Genomic DNA, 11159 nt, shown 5'->3' on the forward strand with positions numbered 1-11159 from the left:
AATATAAAAGAGTAGATTATGTTGAAATGTTGTGAAACAAAGACCATTCAAAATAAATCTAGCTGCAATGCAAATCTCACATTAATACTCTGTTTTATGACCTGCAAATCATAAAAAGTTTTCCTTAAGTACCTTGACAGCATGCATTTTAAAGTGATGTTTTAAGTATTCATGGTTTTTTTGATCATTTTAATTACAGAATTCATATTAATCTCTAAACAAGTCCAAAGTTGTCTGATACACAGTATTTTTCAAGCATTTTATACTTTTTGGTATATTACCAAAACTGAGAGTTAAACAATATTCTAAAATAGTTTAAAAACAAAAATGCAATTTTATCTTTTTCTCCTCATTAAGGGCATTACAATTACAAAAGGTGTCCAAACTGACACTACAGAGCTGTGAAGCAGTTGGCTAGAGAGACAGTGTCCTCAAAGGATAGTCTATATTTTTTTCCTATCCTATGCAATTGTATATTAATTATCAAAAAGTTGGATCATTTGCTTTAAGAAAAGAACCCACCTTAAAAATGGATCATGAGTATTGACAAATACTTCTAGTTTTACTGATTAATATTCAAGTTTCAATGTAAAAATGCTTACTCTCATACGATACTGATCAAGAAAATACTTCATGTTCTTAAGAGTTAAATGGACAATTAAAATTGTGACTACGAGTAAAGTAAATGATTCATAAAGGCCGTAGGAAACTGTACAAAACTAAAATGGGAAGTGTCACTTTCAGGATGTTGCTCACTTGTGTTTTATTAAACTGTTGAGACTGTTTCAAAAGACAGTGCTGGGCAGTTTCATTTGAATAGCCAAAGCATTTTTTACTGAAAAAGATATTTTGCATCTCTGCAAAACAAACAAAACCCATACACACTAGGACTGAAGTACAGATGAAGGCAAAATTTTGTTACAAACCTGTTTTCAACATACAGTGAGAAATGTCCATTGTACAAAACTTAGTGACTGACCTACAATTAATTTAAGATTATCCCAGCAATGCAAATACAACTCAGAACAGCTCAATTGTCTAAGACTTTCCAGTAGTACTACAGTGGGAGAATACAGAGTTTTTACAAGTAGTTTGACTTACATTGTCTATTTTGATTAAAGCCTACATTTGCACTTTAAGTATTTGCTGGTTATAAGTTTGTTACATACTTAATGCTTCAGCACAGTGAAGTACTCCTTGATGTTCTCTCACCTGTCTCCTAGCAGCTTTCCTTTACCTGGGTTGAGCAGCTGCTACTGTAGAAAAGACTGTTGTCTTTGTTGTCCTTGCAGGGGATGCTTTAGTCAGAAACATCTGGCAGTATCCAGCACTGAAAATACTGTCAGTTGTGTTACCTAAACCAGACCTGGAAAAACAAATTTACATTTCCTGGTTGGTAATACACTTTGTGCCCAGTGGGTTGTTTAAGAGCATTTTAAGTAAAAATCCATAAACATTAGCAGTGATGGTTACACTTTATTGGAGGGAGGGGGTGGCAAAAATCAATGTAAGTTACTAGTTTTTAAAGTCTAGTCTGTTATATTTGATTACTGGGATATCAATACAATGCAAGTGGAAGAATTTCAACAGTAATTTTGAAGTTTTAGTACATCATGTTGTGCAGGGCTTTATAGAAGATTTTTGTTTCCAAAGATGTTATTAGGGTCCACATATTCTTTAACAGATCTCAGCATTCCCAGGCCAACATCAGAGATGCTCTCCTTCATCCAGCGCTTCCGCAATTTGCCTACTGGAAAAACAAAAACAAAGTGTTTCAATATATGGCAGGATTCTAGGAGCCAATCAATCTTGTGACCATGAATGAATAAACACTGTGTGATAAATGTTTTTATTCAAAAATGAGAAATGTTTTGCTTTATTTGATTTATTGAGCCCACTAGACTATCAAGCTCATTAAGCTCAGCATACTCCCAGAGGAAGACTGTGTTCCACACTGTCTACTTTCTTTAGAAATGATGAAATTTAGATGAAGCTTAGGCTGAAATCACATGTTCTATTAAAACAGGGAATTGGTAGTAAGTCTTAAAAAAGCCACCAAACTAATTTTACGTAGGAAACTGAAGAGGAGATTACATAAAAAAGCAGCATCCCACACCTCCTACTTGCTTTAAAGTGAAAATATAACTCAATAATTGAACTTAAGATAGTATTGGTTTAAACAGTAAAAATAAAGAATTAAAAAATAATTTTTAAGGAGGGTTAAAGCCTTGTTTTAAGTCAACAAAATACCTTACTTAATTCAAAAACTTTTACACAGGCTAGTAACTTCTCACACCATTACACAAGACCTTAGTTTCCCATGTAAAAATGGATATTCACAACATATACAAAATACAAAGCAAAGCTGAAACATCAGCCATTTAAGAACTCATTTCATTAAAGTCTCACAATAGTCCTGTTAAATGGCCAAGTGTTCACATACTGATTAACCAAGTCATCAACTCTGATTTAACAGATCATTCAAAATAAAGAACATTTTTTCATTAAACACACTATAGCATTTAACTTGTCAGCCTGAAATACCATCCATTTGTCAGTATGATGTGATATAGTAAAGATTTGAGAGACAGATGCTTTAAGAGCATCTGAAGCTAAATTCAAACCATCTTTTGTGCCCTGTTCTCAGGGTAACCATCAAACTGTCATCAGAATAATAAATTACAGGGATGCCTCTTGAGAACAGAGTATATTTGTTTATACCTAAAGGAATATGAGCTAGTCACAATGCTAACTGAAAAAACAAATAGTATGAGAAAGAATGAAATTTGCAGTTTCCTAGAAAACAACTATTAGCAGCATGCATGTCAAGCGCGAAGATCGTAACTGAAGGACAAAAGAACATGGTCATGTGGGAGGAACTGTATTTTGCAGCCCAGCTCAAGAAAAAAAAAATCCCCATCTGTAAATATACCATCACTACAATTTGACTGTCTGACCAAGCTGATGTAGTTGAGTTTTACCTGGAGGTATTTTAATGCTACTACTACTACAAAGAAAGAATCATGGAAGTGGCTTGACCATCACCTCAAGTCACTCACACTGGCTCTTACACAAGCAGATGAAGAACAGTCATTACCATCCTCAACCATTATCTGTAATACAGTTTCAGGGAATGTGTCCTGTGGTTATGGATGTAATTGTCCTGAAAAGACTGCAAACAACTGCTCCAACAAGATGGAGCACATTAGAATCACAGCAGGATGCCCAACAGCTAGCATGCCTGCCTCTTTTACACCTCCAGTAATAATGCAATTCCATAAGGAACTGAACTACTGTCTGAGCAGCACCAAACAGTCGTTGCATATTTAATGAAGTCACTCACCAAGTGCTGGAAAACAGAAGGTGCTTGGAGTGCATCATTAGTTCTGTCAAAGTGATAATTTACACATCTATCTTGTCAAATTTTCTATGGTTTATACTTCTGCAATAATAAATCTAACATACATTTGATTAGTGAACTGGAAAGAAAAAAAGCTGTACTACAGTTACCAGCAGTCCTTTACAAACACATTCAGTGAAAAGATTTTAACCCCTTGATAACAGTAGGTTGAGCCCTTGCTCCTTCTATTTGTGTCAGTAGGATATACATGGATTTTTCAGCTACTCAAGTTTTCATCTCAGAGTTAAAAAGTACTGAAGCAATCTCGCTCTTAGAATTCAAAGCTGGTCTATTTGATTAGACAGAAAATAGACCAGTGAAGGAAAGGCTTTGTGCAGGTGAGAGCACCATTTAAAAAGCAATGTTTACATTTGTTTCACTTCAGGTTAGTGCTGCCCTTTAAGTATTCTGTTCTTCCTCCATATGACAATCCAATTAGCTTCAAGGATGAGAAGGGAAAAGGAGGAAAAAAATGCCATAAGAGCAAAGTGCCATGAACATAAAAATAATTCCAAGTGGCAAAGTTGCTTAACTCCACCCTAAGCCTAGCCAAACAGCAGCTTTGAGCTCAAGGAAGCATTAACTTCCCCAATGACAAAAGGTCTCTGTTAAGTCTAATCTTACCATGGACTAGAGAAAACCACTTTTCCATTCCTAGCCTAGAGAAAGTAGAGTTTTAGGCCTAGATGATGCCATTTATATAGAACTGACATGAGACACTGCACAGAACCAAATTTTATCCAAGTATCTATTACTGACGGGCTCTCAGCCCAGTATACTTTTTAAATTAAAAACTGAGATCAAATTCACCTGATTCTATATGCTATATCATAACAGTATTAATAAAGATTTTCAAATCAGCATAACACTGTACAGTCAGTTGTAGCTTAACAAGCCACTATTTGTCCGTTCAGCTATGCACACCATTACACACACAATCCTTGTTGTTCTATGAGAAACAAATACAGCCCTTCTTTCTTGCATCTTCTTCCTCTAAAGACACCTAATCTTGCATCTTAATTATCCCAGATGTAGTGTGACAGAATTAGTTTGAGTTTTACAAAAGGCAAGTGCCCTGTTTCTGAGGTGTGCTGAGCACTCTAATGCCTTAAAACATTCACTGCGAGAAGACAGAAGTCTTCAATCTGAAGCCCAGCCTATCACATAGATGACAAACATCTTAGCACGACAAAGTCTACTTCACACAAAGTACTTCAAATCAGAAAGCCAAGAAGCTTGTTCAGTAGCAACAAAGACAGTCCAATACCAATTTTATTTTTGCAGTGTTTTCAAGTTTTATCACCATTATAGTCCATGTAAGAAAAACATGTGAGCTGGTTAACTTTTTCCCCAATTCTGATACGTGCTGATCCAGCCCTTAGCTGGTTTCATTAGAAAAGCTGTTCATGCTTCCAGTGCCCTTTTAATCTGTTACAGAATAAAATACACCGCTGAAGTGCAACCACAATCTACACTGCTCCTGTAGAACCCATTCTTTGAAAACAAACCAAAAAAACAACCAAGCAAATATGCACTGATATTGCATTCTCTGCCAAAAGTGACAACAGTTTCCCATGTTCATGGTTTTTCAGAGAGAAGTTAATTAGATGCACAGCACACACCTACTGGCCACAAAGAAGCCAGAATGGGAGTACAGCTTTCCTGGCTCATAAAGGCTACACTCACTCACGTTTGAAAATGCATCTAGATGGCTAAAAAAAAAAAAAATCTAGCTGCTAAGGATGGAGCTAGAAAACAGCAGGCAGCAACTGGCTTTCTCATTTTTGGAATATGAAGTACTTGGGCACACATGAACAACCTTGGAAGGGAAGTTTTAGTGTAGTTCATGGATCCCAGGAATAACTCTACACCCATGCAGAACAGACTGATAGCAGTGTGTGGTTCCTGTGGAAGTAGTCTCTAGTGGCACATGGCCCCAGACTTCCTCTGTTCCATGTCTTTCAACTTAAAGAGGCAGTTATTGCAGAACAATAGCTCTGCAAAACGAGAAGCAGTAATGGGTCATAAGAAGGATGAGGTTCTTCCAGCTGTTGCATGCTCTTCCTGAAGCTGGCTGTCTCTATGGAAAGAATCACTCCACTTTTTGAAATTGCTTAATGGGTTATTACTCATCCCGAGAGAAATCTGCAATACTGAGAAAGGTCAGTGCATTAATCTAATACTGTAGTAGAGCTGGAGTATATTGCACCAGTGTACCTGAAGTCTACTACATAATTAACTCTTACCATCACAATAACATCTGTCACATGTGCATGTTTGGGTTGTTTTGGGGTTGGTTTTTTTTTTGGGGGGGGTGGAAGGGGAGTTAGGGTGGGGTTTGTTTGTGGGTTTTGTTTTTTTTTTTTCCTATATAAACTACCAGGAAATTTTATACCTAAATGTGTGGAGCCTGGGCTATGTTAACCCTTATTCTAGCCAATCTGTCTAAAAAGCAGAAGAAAATTAGTTCTATTACGTTAAGTGGCTAAATGGAGGTATTTTCCTCAAACCCACATGCTGATAATTGTTTCCTTAAGTAACCAGTTTTAGTCGGAACATTCTATCATTAAGGGAGACAATCAAACATTAATTTTTACACCGTTCCTTAGTTTTACATGTGTGCTTAGCTTAGCAATACAGATGGGATCAGGCCCAAATCCAGCCAGCACCCTTCTGATGCTGTACCCCAAAGGGGTTATACTTGTATTTATACACTAGTCTTACCTACTGATACTTCCTCAACAAATTATTTTATGTGTACAAAAAAGCATGTATTTTATGAAACAGGAATTCAAGAATGTCACATCAAGCTGTGACACATCATATTGGGGGTTTTAGGGCTTGCCCCAAGTGATTAGAAGAATTATTTACCTAAACTTAATCTTGTATCTACATGAAAAAATCATTCCTAATGCTGCTTTTTAAATGTTAGATTTCTAGAAGCTAACTGTGGCTCTAGCAGCACTTCGATCAAAGCTGCGTTCAAAGATGTGCACTATCCCTTTCTCAGTGTAGGACTTAGTCAAGACAAGGTGAAAACTCTAATCAAGACTGTAAAATCTCATGTAAGAAATGAAGACAAGGTATGCTACAACTAGGATATCCAATTCCTGAATAACTTTCAAAACCTTTAATAAGTCACAAATTATGTCACAGCATTAGTTAAAGGGGGCAAACAAGGCATAAGAAACCACTTCAAAGTCACACGTCAAAAACTACTTTAAAATCACCAAGAAGGTTTTCAGCAGTTTGTTCCCAGTAAATTTAGTGAGAAACAAATCTACCATATTTAGATAAGACCAGGATCATTTAAAAAAAAAAAATCTGATAAACTCCTCTATAAGGATCAGTTTCTGATGCACTAGAGAACAGCCAAATTCTCCCTGTGTAAGAAGTGCCTATCAGCTACGTATTTTAGCTATATTTTTATAGCAACACACATCCCTTCCTAAATGTAAATTCTGTTCATTACATAATCCATAAACATTGTCAAGTGTTAAATACTAACATTAAAGTAGGAAAACTATTCCTGACATCAATTTGATTTAAATATTTGAAAGCCAAGAGTGAGAAGGACTTCAAAGTGAAAAAATAATTTGATTAAAAGGACAGAGTCATTTAAGTTGCAGTATCATAGAAATTATGACCAGATGTATTAAAAAAAAAAAAAAAATCTGGATATTTTTCCCCAAAATACGAGTAATTGTTACATTTAAAGGATAAATTAATTACACAGATGTTTATGCCTGGCTTTGCTACTGCTACTTGTGTCTATGAGATGCTTGCTGTACAAGGGTGGTATTGAAACACTTCTGTACTTTGTTGTTGTTCTTGCCAATTGAAGGTGTGATCTTTAATGTAGTCTATTAACAAATAAAAGTTAAGCTTCTTACAAGTTTTAAGTCTCAAAAGTTATCGGGGGGATCTTCTCACAGTATTGCTACCTTTGGTGAGTCTTCCCTAAAAGTTACAATATTTTAAAATTTTCTGGAGGGACTGGAGAAGAGATATTGAGATTAAAATAGAATGCAAAGTAGAGTCTTTCTGAAGTTACTCTTCATATAAAGTACCATGATTTCAGTTCTCACTGTAGATTGTAGCTATGTGTTTACCTGCAGTTAGTGCTTCCCCCGATGTAAAGTAATTGAGCTTTACACATCTCACACTGTCATATATGACCACTTCTTCACTCAGGGAATGTATGAAGATTGACTTAAGCAGGCTTTGTATTTCCTATAGCCTCAAGTCCCAGACTACATCTGTTTTCTTTGATACACAAAACCAGAGTTAAAATAGCTCCATTTATCATAGTGTGATTGTAGGCAGACAAACCAGCCTGTCTGTTTCCAGATAGTGAAAACAACTGTTATTAATCACAATTACAAGACAAATACTAGAAGAAACTGGACCAGTATTTTCTTTTACCCAACGCAATAGACCAGTCTTAGAAGTGCTAAGAGTGACAAGGTCTGAAGGTCACTAAATAGAACTGATACTATTAAGCTAATTCTCAGCAGCACATCTACTAAGCACTGGAAAAAGTGGATCTTAAGTATCATACACAATGAACTGCCAGACAAAAACACTCAAAACTGAAGATATTTATCAGTATAAGAGGCAGTCATGCATATGACAGGAGCATGAGAGGTCTAAGAGAAACCAAGTTTTCCGTATCTGAGGAGTCAGAAAAAGTTCAAGCATGCAAGGGTTTGAAAACGCAACATAACACTTTTTTTTCCTTGTTCAACATATGCTGTAAGCAAGGTTTCATATGGTGAGAGCAAATACACCCAAACATGTGACAAGCTCCAGCTGCATGCAAGTTAATGGATGAAATGCTAGTCACAGTAAAACACAGCTGCCACAGCAGGGTAGAGCATAATAGTACATCAAGGGTATAATTCCACATCCCACATGCAAGAATTGGCCAGTCCACTGCGTCACCATATTAAAGATTTAATTGAGGACAATAAGAGCATATTAAACAAAAAAATACTAAAACTGTTTTCACTCATGTCATCATCACCTACATATCTTTCAACATCCTGATATTGCTAAAGCAGAGTCCATTTCAGTTTCTATCACAAAGCTAGATGCCTGAAAACAGCCCCAGCTAAAAGTTTCAAGTCCAGGAAGTCACCAGTGTGTTGAAAGCAGTTTCTTCCTGTCATTTTTCCCCACACAGAGCTTTCTTAGAATTACAAAATTTTTATCTAGTTTTAAACCACTAGATTACTACTTTGCTTATTTCTGTGTCCAGACAATGGCCCAAAGAAAGCAGAGAGAAGAAATGTGTTAAGTTAACCAGTTTAAAGAAGCTAGCTACACAAATCAAACCAACTTCACAAGTCTTCCTGACATCCAAGTTTACAGCATTGTGTAGTACACATGCAATCAAATTAGCTATCTGAATACTTGGGAAAAGCATATACAAGACATCAGGTATATGAAGTTATCACTTATACATGACACTGCTCTTAATACTAAAGCACAAAATAGCTCGTAAAGGGGCTAGTAATTCAGACAAGTAACTCCCAAACTCCAAGAGAGGAAACTGAATAATCAGAAGTCAGCAGACAGCAAGCCAGCAATATCAGTGCTTACATAACATCAATTATGCAACAAGTGGTAGCTTGCAACATAGCCTAGTTTAAAAGTCACTAGCTCTTTTATGCAGATACTATCACTAAGTGCTCTAGAATTAGGGTTAACAGCATTCACCTAGCCACAAGGGACACTAAACTGTCCTGAAACTGAAACTCATTTGAGGTCCTTGTAACTGAATATACCTCTGTACAGGGTTCATCAGAAGTTGCTTAAACTGATCAATTACATTTTCAGGTTCTCAGACAGCCTGTAGAGCTCCTATCAAAGCTTGGAAGCTGGTGCTCATAGATACACTGCATTGTGTGACTTGACATTGAGCAAACCAGGTCTAGGGACACTTCCCCTGAAAGCCTGGCAAAGAGGTGAAAGGTTTCTAGAAAGAATGCCAGGAGATTCCTGCCTCATTCTCCTCACCCAGTAATATCAGTTAATGCCTCCAAAATATTTTTCAAAGTTCTATTACAAACTATTTGTACCCATGAATATTTAGTATTATCAAAGATACTAATATTAGACTGAGATCATTACCTCCATGGTGATGTGACAAACTTCCTCCATTGGCAAGTATTTCTTCTCTAGCAGCCCTCTAAATGGGAAAGATAAGGTATTTAATCAACAGCAAATGCATAAGATGTTTGTTTTTACTGAAATGCTTGCCATTGCACTCATTTACGCAGGTGTATGAAAAGTTTCAGAAATAATTAGGGTACACTATACAGGTAAACATTTTCGTTCAAGTCTGCAGACAAACGTAAGTGGGGATTTTCCAAATAAACATTACCAAAGCCAAAATATTTAAAATGGCATCTGTTACAACACATCTATTATTCCAGAATGAAATATTCTGGATCACTTCCCCCTTGACAAAACTAAAATAGTCTAGTGGCTGGGATGTTCATCTGGAAGATGGTTAAGTGCCTACTGAAAAGGAAATAGCAATAAAGATGTTTGAACACAGGTCAGAGTTTAGACCCAGATGTCCAGGATTCTGGTCAAGGAAGTGAGATACTTTACAACTGACAACTCTTTAATGAGTGAAGTTTGTAGCAGAAAACAAAATGTAGATTTTTATGTTAAGAAATATTTGAATGCTTTAAAGCTCTAGAATCTTCTTTCCATCCAGCCCTGACAATGAATAGTTAGACAGCTTGGGACATTGTAAAAAAGAAAGCTTTCCTAAGCACAAGCACTATAAGTTTTTTTCCAAAAAGTGCACTTTTTTTTAGGAATAGTGTATATAGCCATACCTATGCAGTTAGAGATTTTTTTCAGTCTGCCACAGAGTGCATATACTTAGTTGGTAAACTTATTTTGTTAGGTTAAATTTAGTCACCTATACTGGAACACAGGTATCCAGGTGATCACACTGCTAATTCCAATAAATGGAAATATCTAAGTATTAATAAAGTTTAATTAAATAAGCACTCAAGTATTACATTCTCCAATGCCCTAGATTCAACAGCACAGAAATCTCGGAACTTGTAGGTAGAACTTTACCATCTACTTGCCAAGTTTAAGAGAAATTTCTAATGAGTAAGCACAAGAAGAATTATATCCTAGTTACAAATATAGACTATTTCTCCACAATCCTATTAGCAATTTTCTGGTGCTGAAGCTTTAGCATATGAACCAAAAGGTAGGATGAAAAGCAGTTTGGCAATAGTCCTCCTATGTCTAAGTATTACCTCTTCAAGCTAACAAGGATATTAGTTTTCCCTAACTAGGTAAGTATAGTGTTTCACCAGCCAAAGTTCTAAAGCACAGAGTTACACCAGAGCTTTTTGGTAAATGTCAAAGCAGCTCACAACTGGTCTAACACAGACTTAGACAAGCATTTATCTAGGTCTGAACAGAAATAACCACAGTAGTTCTCTAAAATAGCATGAGACAGACCCTCACATTCATTATTTTCTACATGCAGCACTATTAATAGAGTATCATCTTGATAGTTTTACCATGTATTTTACAGACTACTTGAGTATTAAGTAGAAGAAGTAGCTTTGTAAATAATGGAACTAAAGAAGTCTTGTTTCTCATGGATTTGGGTTTTGTGGTTCATAGTTTCTGCCATCCAAGAACAAATTCCAGTTCAAGCTTTCCTGTACTTTAGTCGTGTTTATTTACTCACGGCTAAAGTATACACTTTGCACCT

General features: G+C 36.2%; 1 protein-coding gene across 1 annotated transcript in view; it reads right to left on the reverse strand.

Annotated features, from left to right (window-relative positions):
• Window positions 1-1061: 1061 nt before the first annotated feature.
• Window positions 1062-11159, reverse strand: part of AGPS (alkylglycerone phosphate synthase) — a gene marked incomplete at its 5' end in the record, with an annotated part of 43280 nt that continues 33182 nt past the window's right edge. The window contains 2 exons of the mRNA XM_010171572.2: window positions 1062-1750; window positions 9536-9593. Coding sequence (XP_010169874.2) covers window positions 1629-1750; window positions 9536-9593 — 180 coding nt within the window. The remainder of the gene's footprint in view (window positions 1751-9535; window positions 9594-11159) is intronic.

Source organism: Antrostomus carolinensis, unplaced genomic scaffold (genome assembly GCF_000700745.2).
Source record: "Antrostomus carolinensis isolate BGI_N321 unplaced genomic scaffold, ASM70074v2 scaffold4797, whole genome shotgun sequence".
Classification (NCBI taxonomy): Eukaryota; Metazoa; Chordata; class Aves; order Caprimulgiformes; family Caprimulgidae; genus Antrostomus; species Antrostomus carolinensis.